Here is a 20917-nt window from a genome sequence, read left to right on the forward strand (position 1 = left end):
ATGAAGTTCCCCAGGGATGTTTTCCTTCTTCATCTTCAAAGTTCTCTGGCCACGTGGGCTCTAAAGCTTCTTCCAAAATGGGTCCCACTTACAGGGCTCCAGTAAGCAACCCCACCTTGAATGGGTGGAGACACATCTCCATGGAAACCATCTAATCAAAAGTCACTACTTACAACTGGGTATGTTACATCTCCATGGGAAGAATCAAAAAGCTCCCAACCAGCAATATTGAATGAGGATTGTTCTAGTTTGCTAGCTTGATATACCAGAAATGGAATGGCTTTTAAAAGGGGAATTTAATAAGTTGCTAGTTTACAGTTCTAAGGCTGAGAAACTGTTCCAATTAAAACAAGTCTATAGAAATGTCCAATCAAAGGCATCCAGGGAAAGATACCTTGGTTCAAGAAGGCCAATGAAGTTCAGGGTCTCTCTTTCAAGTGAGAAGGCACATGGTGAATACAGTCAGGGTTTCTTTCTCCTCTGGAAGACATGTGGTGAACACGGCATCATCTGCTAGCTTTCTCTCTTGGCTTCCCTTCATGAAGCTCCCTGGGAGGTGTTTTCCTTCTTCATTTCCAAAGGTTACTGCCTAATGGACTCTGCTTCTCGTGGCTATGTTGTTCTGCTCTCTGAATCTCCCGCTTTCTCCAAAATGTTTCCTCTCTTATAGGATTCCAATAAACTAATCAAGACCCACCCGAATGGGTGGAGACATGCCTCCACTTAATCTAGCTTAACAACTGCTCTTGATTAAATCACATCTCCGGGGGATGATCTAATCACAGTTTCAAACATACAATACTGAATAGGGATTAGAAGAAATGACTGCCTTTACAAAAGGGATTAAGATTAAAACCTAGGGTACATACATCCTTTCAAACTGGCAAAAGGATTCAAGGGCATAGCTTTTCTAGGGTCCACAACAAATTCAAACTGGCATGGTAGGTCTTAATCCTTTATTGGAGCCCTTATGATGGCATAAGAGGCAGAAACAGAAAGAAATGCCCTGGTGATACTAAGCAAAGACCCAAAGAAACTGAAAGAGCCACAACCTGAAAGCAAGGAAATTCAGAAGAGAAGGATCAGCCAACAACAGCCATGTGCCTTCCCATGTGACAGAGGAACCCCAGATGCTTTAATTGGGACACTTTCACGGCCTTAGAACTATAAATTTGTAAACTAACAAATCCTCACTGTAAAAGCCAACCCATTTTTTGGTATGTTGCATTCTGGCAGCTTTAGCAAACCAAAACACCAACAATCCTGCTTTTGTTGTTTGTCACTCATTTTGGTTGTTTAAAGCTCATTCTCTGGATTTCTCAGGAATACAACATTTCCTGAGTTCTTTCATTCTTATAATAATTAGTCTATGCTTTTATACTTGAAAGCCAGTTTTGCTGGATATAAATCCTTGATACACATTTTCTTTCTTTGTATGTTTTACCATTTTCTTCTTGCATGAAGTGTTAATGTCTTATGATACCCTAAATTTCTTTCTCATATAAATTACTTGCTTTTTTGGCCTAAATGTCTACTGGTTTGTTGAGTGTTTTTAGCATAAGGTCTGATGACTTTATACAGTGTACTCTTTCAATATGTGGTTCCAACTATATATTTGAAAAGGCTTTCTTGAATTATAATATGCTACATTTGTTTTATTACCTTGCTTTAGCTTTCTTTATCAGGAACTTATCCATATGTTGGACCTTCTTTTTCTATCACCAATATTTACCTTTTCTCTTAAATCTTTTCTCTTTAAATATCTCTTTTTAACTTTAAAAATTTCTCATTTTCAACTTCTAGTTCTCTTCAGGCCTGGTTATCTTTGTTCACTCTTATGTTCCTTATAGATGTCTTCTTTTCTGAAATCACTTTTTCTTTTATTTCTAATTATTTCTTTGAGCTCTGTTCATTCATTTCTGAGTTCTTATTCTGATTCATTTTGAACTTCATGTCTCATAATTTTCTTACTATCTGTATAGTTTTGATCTGATTTTTTTTTTTTGGTATTGATAACATATAGGTGCTGCCTTTATGGTTTGGCCCCACCCTTTTGTATTGTGGTGTTATGGAGTTACCCTCTCAATCTACTTTTGCTGCGAGTGTTCTATGGGTTTTTGGTTTTGTTCTCTAGTCTGATTTTTATGTGGAGATTCACAGAGATTCAAAACTCATGTATCACTATCTTTCCATAATCCATTTATAAATATATTTGACTTCTTAGTACTTCTTTTTCTCCATCCCTGAGACTTCACTGCTCAGTGTGATGGGAAAAGACTAGGGTTGATCAGGACGGTGTTGGTATTGGTAGTGGGACATTGTATCACATCCTTATTCTTGAACGACAATTTACTTGGGTATAACATTGTAGGTTGTCCATAATTTGCCCTTAGAATTATAGATATTTCAAGGTCTTCAACATATATATATATATATATATATATATATATATATATATATATATATATATATATATATATATTTTGGGGGGGGGTCATGGTCTGGGAATCAAACCTAGGCCTCCAACATAAAAGGTGAGCATTATACCACTGAACCACTCATGCATCCTATCATATATTTTTACTTTTGAAAATTTGGCTTCCAGTCTAAATGTCATTTCTTTGTATGTAATCTATATTTTAACTCTAAGATTTTCTCTTCGCTTTCATTCACTATGATGTATATGTTATTTTCTCAAGATTTTACATGCTTCCTCAACCTAAGGAGTTACCTTTCTTCAATTCTAGAAATTTCTTAGCCATTATTTCTTTTAGTTTTGCCTCTCCTCTAATCTCTTTTGGATACCTATTAGACATATGGTTTGAAACTTCCCAAATTATCTAGAATTTCTATGTTTATTGGTTATATAAGGCAAAAATTTTAACCTTTTGCTTAAGCCAGTTTGAATCAGAGTTTCTATCACTGAAAAGAAGGAGGCTTACCTTTTGTAAAAGCAGGGCAAAAAACAAAACAAAAACCTCATTTCTGAATAATCTATCATTTGATTATTTGTAAAGAGACATCCTTGAATCCAAAATTACTCCTGAACTTCTTAGTTATACAAGTAAATACATTCATTCATTTTCTTCCCCCTTACATAAGTTACAATTGGGTTTCTGACAATTGCAACCAAGATTGCTGATTAATAAACAGGTGGCACAGAGGTGTTATACAATCAGTGGTAATCAAAACAAAGTCCCATCTTCATTTTCATCACCTTTCAGACTTACTCTACGGCATCTTCATTTTTTTGTTTCTGCTTCTTCGACTTTCTCACCCAATTTGGAATGCTTGTTTGTTTAAACTTTGTAACTTCCTCACAGTTGATTTTAAAACCAAAATTTTAAGGCTAACCTCTCTCATTTAACTGAAGGCCACTAAGATCTTTTTTCCCTTATTCTGAATTCCTATTATTCTTGTCTTTGATACTTTGATTTGCATACTGGGTTCTCTGCCAGATGCACATAACAGTCAATCTATGACACTGAGGTTTCAAATAGGGAAAGAGTTTATTGCCACAGTAAGCAAAGAGATCAGATGTTCTATGGGCCTAAAAATCTATCTTAGCAGTTAGGATTTTTACGGATTCAAACAAGGGGAGATGGAGTCAATACCATTACAAAAACAAGTATAGAGAACTACAATTTACAAGTGTAAAGGAACCGAACTAAGCCAGAATTACCATTACCACACCAAGTATAAACACTGTAGGCAGCAGTTAGTACTGAGCTGATCCAAGTTCCTTTATTAGCATTAGGGGGTTTTCTTTGTGATTATAAGACTCTATAGTTATAAAACAGGATGAGAGGGTATAAGAAGGGCTAGTGCAGAGGTTTTCACAATTTGTAATTCTGTCAGTTTTGGCTAGTCTACAATATACTAGAAAGTAAGAAAAAGCCAAGTATATAATGACTCAGTCATCATAATTACTTTTTAAATCTTAATTTCTTGGTTGCAACTTGAATAGGTCTTCAAGTGTTTCATAAAAGTACTTCTCTTAACCAAATTATTCCCTTATTAAGGGCAAAAATCACACTTTTCACTTTTATATCTCCCAGAACAAAGTCAAGAATGATTCTCTGTCTTGCTGGTTTGTACAGGTTAGTGTAATGCTCTGATATATCCCAGAGTAAAGTGAGCAAAGAATAAGAATGTATTAGCAAAGTACTCTTGGGGGATGAGGAGAAAGGAGGAAATATTCAACTTCCCCATCTGGAGTATTTCTGATATCCTTGCAAGCAGTGGGGACAACAAAGTCAACAGGCTGAGCCTTCAATCTTGGGGTTCGCCCCTATGAAACTTATCCCTGCAAAGGATAGGCTAAGCCTACTTAAAATTAGGCATAAGAGTCATCCCCAGAGACTCTCTTTTGTTGCTCAGATGTAGCCTGCTGCTCTAAGACAACTTGGCAGGTAAACTCACTGCCCCACCTCCCCGCCCCCATCATCACATGGGACATGACTCCCAGGGCTGTGAATCTCCCTGGCAATGTGGGACAGGACTCCTGGGATGAGTCAGGATCCGACATTATGGGACTGAGAAAGTCTTCTTGACCAAGAGGGAAAGAGAGAAATGCAGAGAAAGTTTCAGTGGCTGAGAGATTTCAGAGTTGAGAAGTTTTCCTGGAGATTATTTTTATGCATTCTATAGATTTTTTTTTTTAGTTTATGGTATACTGGAGTGGCCAGAGGGAAGTACTGGGAACTGTTGAGCTATGTTCCAGTAGCCATGATTCTTGAAGACAATTTATATAACTATATAGCTTTTACAATGTGATTGTGTGGTTGTGAAAACCTTGGCCTGATGCTCTTTTTATCAGAGATAGACAAATTGTAACTGAGAAATTGGGATTTGAGGGATGATTTTGATTAGTGAATCATATAAAAACTCCTTTTTGCTTTCTGGGATGTTGGAGTAGACAGGGAAATATCTGAGATCTCTGAATTGTAGTCCAGCTGTCCTGATATCTAAAATAAGTGTAAAAAGCCTTTAACCTCTGCCTTTGTGATTGTTAAGAGCTGGTCACTCTCCAGTAAAGCAACGGTCTTAATGCTACCCAAATAGGCCATTAACTACTTCTACCTTTTGGTTTACATCTTTAGTACTGAACTGATAGCTCTGCCTCCCCACCTTTCAATTTTTGTTTCCCTATTGAAATAAGTGATAGCTATGCCTCTCCTCCTTTCTGCTTTTTTTTTCATTGCCTTCCCTCCTTTCAATTTATGTTCTCCTACTGAAATGATAATTAACAACTGTCTCCTTTTTTTTTTTTTTTACTCCTTTGAGCTTACTATCTGAGAAGATCTCATTTCCCCTTGCTAAAATCTTTAAAAACCTGGAACCCCCTAAACTCTGGGAGACAGATTTTGGGCCATTAGGCTGTCTGTTCTCCTGCTATACATGTAGTAATAAACTTTCTCTCTTTGAAACCCCAGTGTCTCAGAAATTGGTTACTGAAGGTGTCAGGCAGAAGAATCCACAGCCTTTGTCTGGTAATAAGATGAGTGAAAAAACAAGAACAAAAAATAGATGTAAAATGGGGGAGGATAAAAGGTAAAAAAAAAAAAAAAAAAAAAAAAAAATAGGTCCCTGGAAATACTAGTGGTTAATGAGAGGAAGGGGTAAGGGATATGGGATGTATGAGTTGTCTTTTTCTTTTAATTTTTTCTCTGGAGTGATACAAATGTTCTAAAAACGATCATGGTGATGAATACACAACTACGTGATGAAATTATGAGCCACTGATTGTATACTATGTATGCGCTGTATTTGTGTGAAGATTTCCCAATTAAAAAAAAAATTTTTTTTTAAAAGAATGATTGTCTGCATCAATTTCAAATACTCCCCAAGGACCTAGACCCCATATGTCCTTTGTATGGTAGTAGGGATACAAATACATATTCTGACCGTAAAAGTCTTAAATCATCTTAAGGACATAGGAAAGTACATTCAAATACGTCATTATTTTAGTGTTTCAAGTTGCTATATAGACAGACGTGCCATAGAGAGTTCAGAGGAAGGGGAAATCATATATAGCCCAGGATATTAAGAGAGGGTTCCAAAGCTCTACCACGTGAACCGGACCTTCCCATAACAAAAAATTAAAGGAAAAGATGTCCAACATTGAGAGCACAAGTTTGAGTAAAGACACATTTTCGCTGTCGACAGCACTGTAAATTTTTAGGCCACAGGTTGGCTCAAGGATTACGGCAGCATAAATCTCGAACCAGCCTATCTCTCACGTTTGCAAATCTTATACCATTACACTATATCTTCTAGTTCGGCTTGATTTAAAATTTCATATCCACTGCGTATATCTCTTATCAGCTTCTGGAGCACAAGCGGCTAAGGATGAATGTGTGCAGACAGAAGCAACAGCCTCTGTGCCCAGAGACCAAAACAACTGCCTCTGTGCCCAGCCGCGGCTGCACCAGAGATCAGGCGGTACGTACACTGACCCCTGGACCCTCTTTCGGTGACCGTCTTCACCAGCAGCTTCCCCAGGGGCGGTCTGGTCTACCAGCCGTAGGCCTACCTGGAGAGGCCTAGGACCTTGGACTTCCTCATTTAAAACCCTAAGGAGAAAAGATCCTGGTCCAACGTGCCGTAAGTCACTGAACTTCGGAACACAATCCCGGAAGGCCGCTTCACCTCCAGGCCCGCCTTCCCTGCCTTCCCTGCCTTCCCCGCGGCCGGCGCCGCTCCCAAGAGGCGGGGCTTCCGCTTCCGGTGGCGGATTGTTGACGGCCGCGGCGGTGGCGACCAGGCCGTTGGGGAGGGGCCCTTGGGGGAGGGAGACGGCGCAGTGACAGGTAGCGCGGAGGGTGCTGCCGAGGTTACGATGGCAGAGGGGCCCGAGGAAGCCCGAGGCCGCCCTCCCGGGCAGGATGACGGCGGAGGGGACCACGATCCCGACCCTTCCCTGAGAGGCCCTACCGCCGCCGCCGCCGCAGCCGCCACACACCCCCGAAACGGGCCGCAGGCCGAACACCAGACCCCAGGCAGGCCCCCGGCCCCGGGCCTGGTGCTCGCTGCGGCCGCCCCTGAGCTGTCGGAGCCTCCACGCGAGCCGGAAAAGCACGAGAAGGCGACCTCGGGCCCTAGCGCGGGCCCGCAGGACCAGGCGAGCTGCGAGGCGGCCGAGGCCGCGGCGCCGCGGGAGAGGCCGGCGCGGCTGAGTGCCCGCGAGTACTCGCGGCAGGTGCACGAGTGGCTGTGGCAGTCCTACTGCGGCTACCTCACCTGGCACAGCGGCCTCGCCGCCTTCCCCGCCTACTGCAGCCCCCAGCCACCCCCGCCGAGCTACCCCTCCAGCGGCGCGATGTCCGCCTCGCAAGCGGCGGCGCTGCTGACCCCGCAGCTGGGCTATTACAACCCGTTCTACTTCCTGAGCGCCGCGGCCACCCGGCCCGACCCTCCCGGACTCACCACTACCGCTCCCGTCGCCGGCCTGGGACCTCGGGCTTCTCACGTGCAGGGATCCATCAGGGCAACCCCAGTGGCGAGGGTAGGATCCGCTGCCCCTTCGCGGACCCCGAGCGAGACCGGGCGGCAGGCAGGTGAGAAGTGCGAGGTAGTGAGTGGGCTGAGGCGGTGTCTTCAGGAAACCACGGGGGTGGGATTCTTAAAGTTAAATAACTGCTGCTGCTCCTCCTATTAGTGTTTCTGCTCTTGCCCAGACCTTAAATTCTCAGCATGCAACAATTTCTTCATTCTTTAAACCTGGACCTCTGAGTTGATTCCCTTTACTCTCGGAGCTAACAGTTTCCACGTGTAAAGACGTCTTTGCTACCAGCGTTTTCTCCTCAAAACATACTGGGTTTTCTCCTAAAGTGTCCGTGTAACTCTCAGGTGGTAAACCCACCTTTCAGGGGACTTGACTGATAATGCTGGAAATAGCAGACGTGTGCTGCTTAGGGACGGTGAAAAGGAAGCGATAAAAAAGATTTAGAGTAGTAAATATGGCGTGGTCTTAAAAGTTACGATCTTAATGATTTTGTAATTGTCGAATTGTTTGCTTCTATACGGAAATTAGAGTATTTTGAATTAGTGCTAGTCATGTGACTTTTTTGTTTTTGTTTTTATTTTACCCAGCCACAAATACATGGGGCAAGAACTAGTTGGAGGGGGTGTTGAGGAACACAGGGATTTACTTTATACCAGTTGTCTATACTTAAGCTTGATTTTTATTTTAAAAAGGTTAATTTTTATCATAGGCTTGTGACCAACTGGATTTAAGTCCTAGTGAAATGTATTGAATACCCCTATTAACAAATTTATGTATGAAATTACTTTTTAAATATAAAAGGTAGTGAAACCACACTTTAAATAGTTCAGAAAATGGTGAAGTAGTGTTGCTATATTTTATTAATATGCATTCTTGATAGACTCAATATCAGTAATTGTTGCAAGGTTTATAAAGTTGTACCTTGACTTTCTGCCCCCATTCATTTCCTATCTTGTGTTGTTAAGGCCTATGAAATGTTTAGTTTTCCTAATTTTTTTTTCTTAATTACAGGCAGAGAATATGTCATTCCATCCTTGGCCCACAGATTTATGGCAGAGATGGTGGACTTCTTTATTCTCTTCTTTATAAAAGCAACCATTGTCTTAAGTATTATGCACCTCAGTGGAATAAAGTAAGTTAAGGTTTTGCAGAAAGGTTTTGATGTCTCCTGTTTAGGAGATCTGGTGTTGCTACATTCTGTTCAGGCCTGCCAGTGACTATATGAATAATCAGTGTTGCAGGTATCTTGATTCCTTTATAGTAGCTTTGTCAGATTTTTTTCTTGTTGGTTTTAAGAAATAACTAAAGAGAAAAAACTCTTAGTAAACTCTTAGTAAGACTGGTGGGAATCTTACCTACTTAAAGTAGGTAAAAAGAGACTCCAAGCCTGGCTTGATTTTTATTCACTTCTTGAAATAGCATTATTCTTTTATGCCAGAAATGGATTTTCCACTTACTGATCTGTGGACTCTCTAAAATCAAAGGCATAAAGAGAGCTTTTGGTAGATGAACCATTGATAATCAGCTACATGACATTTTTAAATGGGATTGCTTATTCTGATACTGTTCAGTGCAAATCCCAGGTAAACTGCAAAGTGACCCATTTATATTTGAAAAATCTTCCCTTTAGATTAATAATGATAAGAGCATTTGCCACTTGTTAAATATGTTCTATGTACTGCCATTGAACTCACCTCTTTATATGAATTTTTATTTACTCTTATTGCCACCGTGAGGTAGAGGTTAATATCTCCATTTTACAGAGATTGAAGTTTAGACTTAGATAAACTGCAAAGGTATAGTAAATGATAGAGTCAATTTAGGGCCCTTAACAGGAATCTGAATGTCATTGTTAATTCTTCCCTAGCCTGCCTTCCTCCCCTCCCCCAACAGCCTTGATTGGATTATATGGTTGATTTTATCAGTTCCTTTACATTCCGTCTCCTGATAGCTTTAAACCCAGACCATTTTTTCTCTTCTCTTCACTGGCAGACCATTTTTTCATTGTTATTGTTTCTCCTTAGTTTTAGTTACTGGCATCTGTTGCCTGAACTATAGCCTTCTAACTGGTTTCCCATTCACCTATCTCCTGTTTTACCTCAGTTGAGTTTGTGACATCAAACCAAAGTGATCATGAATTCTGATTTATACCTCTCTTGCCTTAAAATGCCTTCAGTGGTTTTCCATTGCCTTCAGGATAAAGTGTGAATTTTCTTCATATGTTTTTTTTTTAATTTTTATTAATAAAATCAATCAACATACAATATGAACGTTCTTAACATATGAACAGTCTATACTTGGTATGCAATCAGTGGCTTACAATGTCAACACAGAGTTGTATATTCATCACTATGATCATTTCTCAGAACATTTACATCACTCCAGAAAATGAAATATAAAGAAAAAACTCATACATGCCATATCCCTTACCCCTCCCTCTCATGGACTACTAGTATTTCCCTCTACCCAATTTATTTTAACATTTGTTCCCCATTATTTATTTTTAATCCATATTTTTTACTCATCTGACCATACCGTAGATAAAAGGAGCATCAGAACAAGGTTTTCACAGTCACTTGTTGCGGAAGCTGTGTCATTATATAATCATCTTAAAGAAACATGGCTACTAGAACACACAGTTTCAGGCACTTCCCTCTGGCCTCTCTAATACTACTTAAACTAAAAAGGGGTTATCTATATAGTCTGTATAACCTCTAACTATATAACCTCCAGGATAACCTCTCGACTCTATTTGAAATTCTCAGCCACTGACACTTTTTGTCTCGTTCCTCTCCTCTCCCTTTCAGTTGAGAAGGTTTTCTTAATCCCTTGATGCTGAGTCCCAGCTCGTTCTAGGATTTCTGTCCCAAGCTGCCAGGGAGGTTTACACCCCTGGGAGTCATGTCCCACTTAGAGTCGGGGAGGGTATTAAGGTTGCTTGCCCTGTTGGCTGAGAGATAGGCCACATTTGAGCAACAAAAGAGGTTCTCTGGGGGTGACTCTTAGGCCTAATTTTAAGTTAGGCTTAGCTTGTCCTTTGTGGGGATATGTTTCATATGAACAAATCCCAAGATTGAGGGTTCGGCCTACTGATTTTATTGTCCTCAGTGCTTGTGAAAGTATCAGGCCTTCTCCATATGGGGAAGTTGAATTTTCCCTCTTTCTCACCATTCTCCAAAGGGGACTTTGCAAATACTTTTTTATTCACTGTTCACCTCACTTTGGGATTTAACAGGGCATCACTCTGGACGAACCTACAAAATCTCATGCCCTATTCAAGGTTCCATGTACTTACGGTGTTCAATTAACCTGTCCATATTAGTTATATTAGGAGATGAACTATTCAAAATATAAATTTTGTACCAAATATTTTTTGCTTTAGTCTCACACTCTTCATACAGTTTAACAAGTCTTTCATGTTCTTATTTCTAAATCATTGTGACTTCTCATACTTAATAGTTTGAATTATACCAAACTATTCAGTTTCCACTAGACACCCTCTTGCTCTGAGATTTGCTTTCTTCCTGTCCTCTCTAGAACTTGCTTCCCCCTTCTTAGTCTGTCTTAATTTCTCCTCACCCTTCAGATCACAGCTTAAATGCCATTTCTGGGAAGCCTTCCATAGGTTAAGTCCCCTTGATATGCTTTTCCATTATATCCTGAGGTTCCCTATCATAGCCTCATCCTAGTTGATTGTCACTACTTGTGCATAATCCTGTTTTCCCTGCTAGGATAAAATCTCAATGAAGGCAGAGACCATGTTGAATTCATTATCTGATTGATCCCCAGCTACTACAGTGCCTGCTCATGAGAGTGCTTATTATTTGTTGAATAAGCTAGTGAATGTTTCCTGAAACTAGATGGTTGGGATCATTTCCAAAGATTAGTTTAGAATTTCAGTTATGATTCACACTAATATTCAGTGCAAATACTCTGATAATGAATATTTTGTAACTCAAAACCATTATTTTGTGTAGGGATATCTCTAAGTTTGCTATGCATTATATAATAGAAGAAATAGATGAAGACACATCAATGGAAGACTTGCAGAAAATGATGGTTGTGGCTCTTATATACAGATTATTAGTTTGTTTCTATGAGGTAAGCTACTGACTTCAAATGTTAATACTTAATCTAATTTTAGATTATCATCCAGGACAAAATAATAAAATGGATTTGTTAAATCTTTCTACTTTTCTGATTTTCCCAAATTTTCGGTAATTGACGTTATGTTTCAAGTTGAAAATAAAAAATTTCTGAAGGGAGATATTTTACAATTTCTTTGTAATATATTTGTCTTAGAAGTTCAAATAAAAATTTATACTCCAACTTGTAAACATATTATGGTTTAAAAAATATACTTGCTGTGAAACGCAAGATGTATTTTTCCGTAGAAATATCTTGCTAAAGACTAGAGTGGGACATCAAGAAATATTATACTTCAATACTAAGACATCACTTAGTATTGAAGGCATTAGAGACCTGCAGAAATGCAGTATAGGTTAACCTTTGAGTGATTGAGTCACTCAACTTGAAAATTTTAAAACATAATAGGATGGCAGAAAGCTTACATTAAAATTGATATAATAGAGCCAGTAAATTACTTTTAAATTATCCTTCTTTCTTTAGATAATTTGCATTTGGGGAGCAGGTGGAGCTACCCCAGGGAAGTTCCTGCTAGGGCTTCGAGTTGTGACATGTGATACATCAGTGCTTATCGCACCAAGTCGGGTTTTAGTGATTCCTTCCTCAAATGTTAGCATTACAACGTAAGTTCTTTTCTTAGTTTAATCTACTATATACATGAAAATAAGTTTTAAATAATCTATATAATTCATAAATTCTGGCACTTGATAGAGTTTATAGAATATTTCTCATTTCTTCATCCTTCCCAAATGGTATATAATTGGATAGGCTTGTGTTAATAAGCTTTACCACAAAATTTGAATGTTTATTTCAGTTGTGTTATATGATTGTAGACCCTTCTTCAGTGTACATTTTCAAGATGATCTTTTTATTAGGTATAAGTCACAATACTGAGAGAATGATTTGAACACTGTTGCTTTATCATTGCTCCTTGTCCAGCTTTATTATTCTCTAGATCTCTTCTCTAGATGGGATCAGTTACTGATTTGCTTTGAGCCTCCATTTGGTGGTGCCTTTGGCCATCATTTCCCCCACCGTGATTAGGCAGCAAGAGTTTTTTGAGTTACAGGTGCCTCCATCCTGTTCCTCTTAAATGAATAGAGCTTTTGATACTCCCAGTGTACATGGCTAGCTGTTGGCATCTAGCTTTGAGGGAAGGCAGAAAGATAACAGAAGTTATGGGTGTGAATGGGTGATAAATCGTTGAGCAAAACAAGATACTGCCATAGCAATTGCTGCCACAGCTGGATTGCTATATAAGGAAATATGAACAAGTGACTAAAAGAAGTCTTCCCATTTGCTGGTATCCTCACAGTTTCCTTAAAATTTGGGGTTTACAGATTTTAGTTTTAAAATCAATTGAGGGCGGACCACAGTGGCTCAGCAGGTAGAGTTCTCACCTGCCATGCTGGAGACCCAGATTTGATTTCCGGTGCCTGCCCATGCAAAAAAAAAAAAAAAAAATCAAATGAGTCAGTAATGTCCATTGAGCACTTATGTACCAGTCACTGTTAAGCACTACATATGTATTAACTGATTTAATCCTGACGTTATAAGATGGGCACTAATTTCCCCTTTTTACAGATGTGCAACATAACTAGTAAGGTGGTTCTAGATGGATTTGAAACCAACTAATCACTTGGATTCAGAGACTATACTCTTATTAATACTGTACTTTTCCATAACCTTTCAGCCTGCTAAAAGGCAGAAGTTGAACGTTAGTAGGATAATTCTCCATTCTGACCTACTGTTGTTGAAAGCTTTTTAAAGCTTTCCTTAATCATAAAGAAGAAAGCTGAAATGTGAAAATTTAAAATCCTAATGCTTCATATATGGTGAAAACAGGGCTAGTAAGGACACTCGATTTATTAGAAGGTCCCAGTAATAATACCTTATAGAAAAGGTAAACAAAGGGAGCAGTTATTTTCTTTTAGCAAACTAAGGAATATCGTAAACCCTTAGTTCACATTCCAGGATTTGCTTATTAATGTTTTTCCTGCGACTAAAGGTCTGAAATCTTAGAAAGAGCCCAGGTAGTTTGTTCATGAAATAATGCTGTTTGAAAAGAATTCAGACATCAAAGATAAGAATTTTAACTCTACTATGAATACGTTTTAAAAACATATTTTAAATGCATATAGATACCATTTATCTATTCATAGTTGATGTGCACCACAACTTGCCTGATATTTTTTGCTTTAATTTTTTAGGTCTACCATACGAGCTTTGATCAAGAATTTTTCTATTGCTTCTTTTTTCCCTGCTTTCATCACACTGCTGTTTTTTCAGCATAATCGAACAGCCTATGACATTGTAGCAGGAACCATTGTGGTAAAAAGAAATGGGGTCAGATGATGCCCAAAAAAGCCCTGAATTCCACACTCTGGAATAGTGACAAGACTAAATTATGTACCGAGGCCATCAGTATCCCTGGGTTCCATTAATTGATAATTTAGAAATTAAAGCAGTCACTCCAGTGTGATGCAGGTGACTATTCTGAAAGTATTGATTTACTTGAATGCCAAAGAACTTTCCAGAAGAAAAATGGTACTTGTTAAAGTGTTAAGATTTTTTGATGAATCAGAAAGCAAATGGTTTCATAATCAACAATAGACACTATATACTTTCTCAATATCTAAAGCATTAGAATTTACTGGAAGCATTTTCACCTTTGAAATCTCCAGTGTAGTTTTTAAAATTTATTTTGGTTTATCCCAAAATGATAGAAAATGTTCAGTTCGTGTTTTGTAAACACGTTACATAACTCATTTTTTAGTTAATACTTCTTGAGGAAATTGTCTGGGTTTTGGCAGGGACTGAGGAGGGTGGGTACATTTATTCAATAATTCAATTCTCTCCCATCCCAGGAAGTGGTGAGCTGAGCTGCAAGAGAGAGGGGCAAGTGAGGCAAGCCTAGTACTTCCCTGACCTGAAGTCTAAAAAATCTACTACTGTTTACTGTGGGAATGATGTAACTCTACTATTCTTAATGCTTAAACAAGTATTTGGGGGCAAGTTTTGCATGATGATGAAAAGTATTAAGTCATTGCTGTATTATCACTGATTTTTTTTAAAGAAAAGGTAAGTTAGTGATGATGTCTTTTAATGGAGGGGAGGGATAAATTTTCACTTTAAATTTAACTTAAGATTCATGTGCAAGTGTTTTCAGTGCCCTAAATCAAACTATAGATATATGGTGAAAAATTATTTCCACCAGTTACGTATTTACTGTAAAACATCCCCAATATGTATGCTGCATGAAGAAAGTATTAGTGCTTTTCAGTGTTTTGAATATGAATGTAACTTCTCTTCATACACAGAATATTCACACTGGCTTCCTTTCATATTTCATAGTTCCATGACTACTGAAACATCAAGCAGTTAAAGAATCTTACTATTTCATGATTAAATAGTAGTAGCCTGTGAAATATTTGTAGTTTTCCCATTATGAATTCTTTCCTTTAAAACAAGGGAGAGTATCATTTCCAGATATCATTTGGTTCTGTGGGACAGAAGCACACTTCAGGCCTCGAAACAAAGTTATGGGTTTTGTGTGTTTATATGTGTTTTTGTTAGATGTCCGAGTTATCTGTGTTGAGATATACTGGAACTGTTCATAGTTTTATTTGGCTCTTAGGCATTTTCTCTAGCTCTGATAATTTTCCTAAAAAACACTAAACTGTACTGGACAGTTCATAATTAAATTGTTTTAGGGATCAAACTAAGCTTTGTTCTTGGTCTTAAATCTTAATGGCAAATGCAAGATGCACCTATATTATCACTGTATCAATTTTTAAAATGAGTTTTACTTTGACATTTAAAAATATGAAAAAAAGTGTTCACACTTGATGTTTATGGAAACAAAGTCTTGAGAACCTTTTTACTGTAAAATTTCATAAACCATGTTTTTAACAATTTTATATTAAATCCAACTTCACAGAAAGCTTCTTAGTTAAGTGTCAAATTACTAAATGGGTCATTCACACTTATGGCCTATGGGAAGATAAAAATTTAAGTGTTATAAGATCCTTACAGTTAAAAAAAATTAGAAATTAGGAAATGCTACATAAATTTAGCACTTGGTAGTATGTATATTAGCATAGGTACATACACTACTTTTGCCACTGATTGGGTAATTGAGCTCTCTGACTAAAGACATCTTTGATTTCTAATTCCCTCTCATCTCATATAAATGAATGGTTCACCATTTAGGCTGTTTTCATTTATGCAGTAAAAGAAAAGCAAAGAGGTAGTCCAATTTAATGTTATACTTACATATTGCACATTTGCTATAATTGCATCATTCAGATTAGTATCTATGTAGGTTCATTCACATCCAACTATGGATTCAAGTGTACTAGTACTATAAAACATATAGAAGTACGTCTGCCTTTGCAGCAAAATCCAGGTCTGTTTGTGAATTTAACACTTGGTAAAAAGACAACTTGATTTCCAAAGAGGTGAAAAAAAAGAACAATGGGAGAAGTAGAAACCAGGCCTTGGTGCTACGTTTTTGTTTTCTTTTTCTCTTGGGGTAGGGATCTCCTGTCTTTCCAAAACGCTTTTCTATTTAATGTTTTGCATTAACAGAGCTACTGATGCTCTGTGTCAAAGTATAATTCTCATGGTGAAGCTCTAACCTAAAAAGACAAAAAAGGAAAGTGGTCTTCAGAGTACAAACATGACATCACTTGGGGACAGCATTTAGGAGTCAAGTTGAATTGAGAATGTTTCAATGAGCATGCCCTAAGTATAAAACCTGTACATATGACCCCAGAACTGGCAGTTAACTTAGGCATCAGAAAGATCTCGACCCATCACTAAAAGGTAGCTGGGTGGTTTACGAAAAGACTACAAAGCTAAATAATGTTCATGTTGGAGTCAGAGCTGCACCCAAGTAGTTAAGTGTGAATGGATTGCAAGCCTTACTTTTTAGACTACTGACTGAAGAAACGAAGCCCAGCAACTTTTGGATAGTAACTCTTCACTGGCGAGTATTATAAAAAAGTACTGCGCAACTGATACTGGTTCAGTAGCTACCTCTTTCTACTTCATACGTAAAAAAAGATGTTTCCTTCAATGACATGTTTGGGTGTTCACTTATGTGTAAGCATTGCCAATAAAGGGAAGGTAAAAGAAGTTGAAAATTAGACTACTTGTTACTTGAAGATGAAGGGCTTTTTGAAAAGGTGGGTAGGGGTTTTAAAATTTCTCATTCTACTTTATCCCTCTAGTTTCTTCAAAATAACTATTGCTTCTTTTGAAGACTATGCCTAAGTGACAGCAATATGCCTAAAATCTGAAGGCTTGAAAATAGTGCCATTTCAATTATTTGCTGTTTCCCTCACACCCCCCTTCCCCTAATAACAAAGGCCAAAATCTTTAGAACATGTTCTTGATTGGGTGTATATCCTTGCAATTCATTATAGTAGGGCTTGACCTACAAACTGTATCTGATGGCCAGCTTATAAATAATATTTGGCATTCTATTTTTAATAATTTGTATGCCACCAATTTGTATTTGTCTTAATAAATACTTGGTCAGCAATGTATTTGTGTTTCACCTTTTTCTTCGGGAATGTTTGCCACTAATTGTGATGTTTATCTTTGACCTAGATGTCTCCTGCTTAGGGAGACTTGCTTCCAAATACAGCTATCCTAGCATTCTCCACCTTCAGGTATGGATGTGATGGGCACTATGACTACATTAATGAATTAGAATACTTTTAGAAATAGAGGTCAATTAAAAAGTCACTTTTAGTGATTTTGTTCTTTTAGCAGTTCCACTGAAAAGTTACCAGATGACCTGCACCTTCCTGAGAGTTGATAACCATCACAGCCACCATGGCAAGATATTAAGTAACCATACATTACCCACGAGGAAATTGAGTCTCATAGCTTAGTGACTGGGCTGGGCAACTTATTTAGTTCTGACCTTAAAGCCTTTTGTAGACTAACTTTTAAGAACAGGTGTAGAGGGATAAAAGAAAGGACATACGATAATAGGTCATCAAGAAGGGCAAACATTAAATAAAGGATAAACAAGGATAACAAAACATGGACTGGTTTGAATGCTGCAGAAGCTTATACATTTTAGAATTACAGTGGACTTCTGAGATATTACAAGGTAATGAAGGCTCTGATTGACACGGACATATATAGAGCTACACCTATCACACACCTGCCCCATAGTCACAACTCTACTATACCAAATTTGTCCGTTTCCATTAAATGCATAAGCTCTATGCTTTGTGAAATTCCATGTGTTCAGCAGGCCCAGAAAAATGACAGTATACTAAAAGGAAACACACATTCTTCTCAAATGATACCATGAAGTCTGGTCTAATTATAAAATGTTAAAATTAATTCAACACTTTTCTTTCAAGAAATGAAATCCTAAATTATACGAACAAGCAATTTCAGAAGAGAATAACCAATATTAAGCAGTTTAAAGACTTTTTAGTTGTCTGAATTGTATTGTACTTTTTCTTTCTTAATGCCTGGCATTAGTAATTACTCTCAAACAACCTAGCACTTGAATGATGCAGATTCGTGGACCCTACCCAGATCTAGTAGATGACTCTCTGGTGATGAGGTCCTGGAATATACATTTGATAAACCCCAAGTAAAAATGTACATATAAGTGTACATCAGTATACTGACCCACTTGGTCAAACCAACCAATTCAGACAAGCATACTTCCCCTTCTTCCCTGAACAGCCTCTAGTTTTCATTTATAGAGTGAGCATATAACCCAAGACAGCTTTTGAAGCCACAAGGAATGGATCAGAACTGGGTCTATACACTAAGTCCAATAAGGAAATACCTCTGTTGGGCTTGAGGAGAGACAGGTTAGACATTGGAGCTGCCATATATGCAGCATGAGAATGAAGTTAAAGCAATGGAAAACAGTCAAAATGGAGAAAAAAAGCAAGTCTCAAATATTATCCTATAGACATTTTAGCTTTGGGCACCAAAGGATTCAATCTTCAACCTAAGCCAGCTTTTTCAGCTACTTATTAAAAAAAGAGTACTAAATGAAAGGAAGTTTATTATATACCCAGAGCACTTTAAAAATGAAAACCTAGTATTGCTTTCAGTTTAGGCTTGGAGAAAGGCTAAGAACTGACTTTCAATTTAGTTACAGTTTATCTTCTCAGCATTAAAAACAAAGATTTCCAGTTTAAGTCTTGAAATATTTTCTTCTAGTGTCATTTGTCCCCAAACAAGTCAGTATCGAATATGTATTATGTGAATATCTTAAACAAAATTTCTACTCCCAAACCAGCATCTGATCTTGACATATCTTAGGTAAGAAAAACATCTTTTTGTTGGAACCACTGAAAAAAGTTGACAAACACCTGACTTAGACCTCCAACCAAAAGCTGTGCAAAAATAAACATGAAATAAATTAAATGTACATTAAAATTCAAGAATAAAATTATCAAATGCTGTGGTTCCAGGAGCTCTCCTTATGGGCCATATACAAAATATAACAAAACATGCAATAAAATAATCCAGAGGTACAAAAAGACCTCTGCAGTTTTGTGAGCTGCTTTGGGGCAGCTTATTTCAAAGAACTCAATCAACACTGTCCTCTCACCTATCAAGGAAGATACAAGCATAAACAGAGACGGCTGCCTGCGTTTATTTTCAACTTTTAAAAAAACCACATAAATTTATGTGGTAATTAGGCATGATTCCCAGCACCAAGCAAGAAGCAGAATACCTTCTATGTGTCACAATTTCAAACACTTTCCCATTCATTGTCTACATCACCTAAATTTCTGCTGAAAATTATTTTCTAATTGACAAATGGTAACCTTTATAAAAAAAGGGCTTATTAATTACTTTTTACTGTGACCTTCATTATGAGTTAAAACTACTATGAAAAGTATTTCGTAATTTTTTATTGATGGCATTTATCCCATGGTTTAACATGTTAATTATACTGTAATAAACATGGCTTTAATATTAAACTTCCTTATTATCCAAAGTCACCACAGTCCATTTCAGTAAATATAAAAATATATGCTTAATACTTTGTACAATACTGGTTTTTGGTCCAAACAAAACTGGATCAGAAAAGCCAATAAATTTCACTTTAAGAATCCCCAATTTTTTTTTAAAGATTTCCAAATGGATTTAGGCAACTTTGAATAATGGAATTTACATAATAAAATCTGAGACAAGACTAAACAAACAACAACAAAATTTCTAACACAAAATTAAAATTTCAAGTTCACAGATTTATGTTATGCCAAAAAAGTACAGAAACAAAATTGTATTTACACAAGTTTCATAATAAAATAATGAAAAAGGCAAGACAGGTGATAGTCATAAGAATGAAAATATAGAAATAGCATATAATTATTAAATGGGGAACTAGACAGACCTAACAAGTCCTTAGCATGGACCAGTCTTTAATCAGGCTTCCTCTATCAGAAAATTTTAGTGCACAATACACCCAACTCACTCACTTCACACATACACCAGCACAAACTCAGCATAGAAATCATTCATTTCAACATCCTCTAATCTATACAGAATTCCTCAGATAAAATTACAATTTTAAAGCGTTCCATAAACGCATATCAATGCACATCAGTGGTGCAGACGAAGAGGTTCTATACAAAGCCATTCAGATGTGGGCTCTATTCCTGGGTACAGCGAGACCAGGCCAAATCAGTGAATAATTTGCTGCATCATAAAATATTTTTTTCTGAAGAAATCAGTCATCAGTCTAGTTTTTTTTTTTTTTTTTTTTTTTTTAAACGGGGTTGGGTTAGGGTTGAGGGATTTCCATAAAGAAAGAGCAAGGAGGAGGAAAATCCCAAAATTAAAGATGTCCTTAGGCAGATCTGACTTCAGATAACCCCAGCACATAGTACAATCCAATAAAGCAGGGCACCAGCTGTTGACTACTGTGTAACACCACTGAGACCTTTATTTCCTGCGTCTAACAGCAGTCTTTATCTTGCGACCAGAAACTGAAGTTCCAGAAGAAGAAAACATATTTTTCCCATTTGACCTGTGAAAAAGAAAAACTTTAAAATGTGACAAGATGTTCAGCATTTTACAGTCATCATAAAGCATAAATCAGACTCACAACAAGAAAAAAGTCAGTTAAAATAGACACATTTCTTGTTATAGTTAAGTCACAAATACATAAAAATTGCTGTTTTTCTCCAGCATAATCCTCCAAAACTGTAGTATGGTAAACTGAAATTGGAGAACATATTTACTTTTAGCCAAACTATTTTG

At 37.5% G+C, this 20917-nt stretch overlaps 2 protein-coding genes and 1 long non-coding RNA gene across 4 annotated transcripts in view; 1 reads left to right on the forward strand and 2 right to left on the reverse strand.

Moving 5' to 3' along the window:
* Positions 1–6622, reverse strand: part of LOC143668849 (uncharacterized) — an 83282-nt gene extending 76660 nt beyond the window's left edge. The window contains exon 1 of the long non-coding RNA XR_013168585.1: positions 6536–6622. This is a non-coding gene — a long non-coding RNA (uncharacterized LOC143668849). The remainder of the gene's footprint in view (positions 1–6535) is intronic.
* A 100-nt stretch (positions 6623–6722) lies between these two features.
* On the forward strand, positions 6723–17205 carry FAM8A1 (family with sequence similarity 8 member A1). The gene is made up of 5 exons (XM_077143419.1): positions 6723–7559; positions 8519–8639; positions 11485–11608; positions 12137–12276; positions 13864–17205. The coding sequence occupies exons 1-5, from the start codon at positions 6842–6844 to the stop codon at positions 14006–14008; spliced, it is 1248 nt and encodes a 415-aa protein (XP_076999534.1). The 5' UTR covers positions 6723–6841; the 3' UTR covers positions 14009–17205.
* NUP153 (nucleoporin 153) overlaps positions 15790–20917 on the reverse strand; it is a 99133-nt gene continuing 94005 nt past the window's right edge. For both annotated transcript variants that reach the window (XM_077143417.1, XM_077143415.1), the window contains exon 22: positions 15790–20684. In XM_077143417.1, coding sequence (XP_076999532.1) covers positions 20600–20684 — 85 coding nt within the window. In that variant the 3' untranslated portion in view covers positions 15790–20599. The remainder of the gene's footprint in view (positions 20685–20917) is intronic.

Source organism: Tamandua tetradactyla, chromosome 25 (assembly GCF_023851605.1).
Source record: "Tamandua tetradactyla isolate mTamTet1 chromosome 25, mTamTet1.pri, whole genome shotgun sequence".
Taxonomy (NCBI): domain Eukaryota; kingdom Metazoa; phylum Chordata; class Mammalia; order Pilosa; family Myrmecophagidae; genus Tamandua; species Tamandua tetradactyla.

Bases quoted from the DNA above. Each gene is read 5' to 3' on its own strand.
- FAM8A1 (XM_077143419.1), top strand. From the start codon at position 6,842: ATGGCAGAGGGGCCCGAGGAAGCCCGAGGCCGCCCTCCCGGGCAGGAT. The intron at 7,560-8,518 runs GTGAGAAGTGCG...TCTTAATTACAG, and splicing joins CGAGACCGGGCGGCAGGCAG to GCAGAGAATATGTCATTCCA. The intron at 8,640-11,484 runs GTAAGTTAAGGT...TATTTTGTGTAG, and splicing joins ATGCACCTCAGTGGAATAAA to GGATATCTCTAAGTTTGCTA.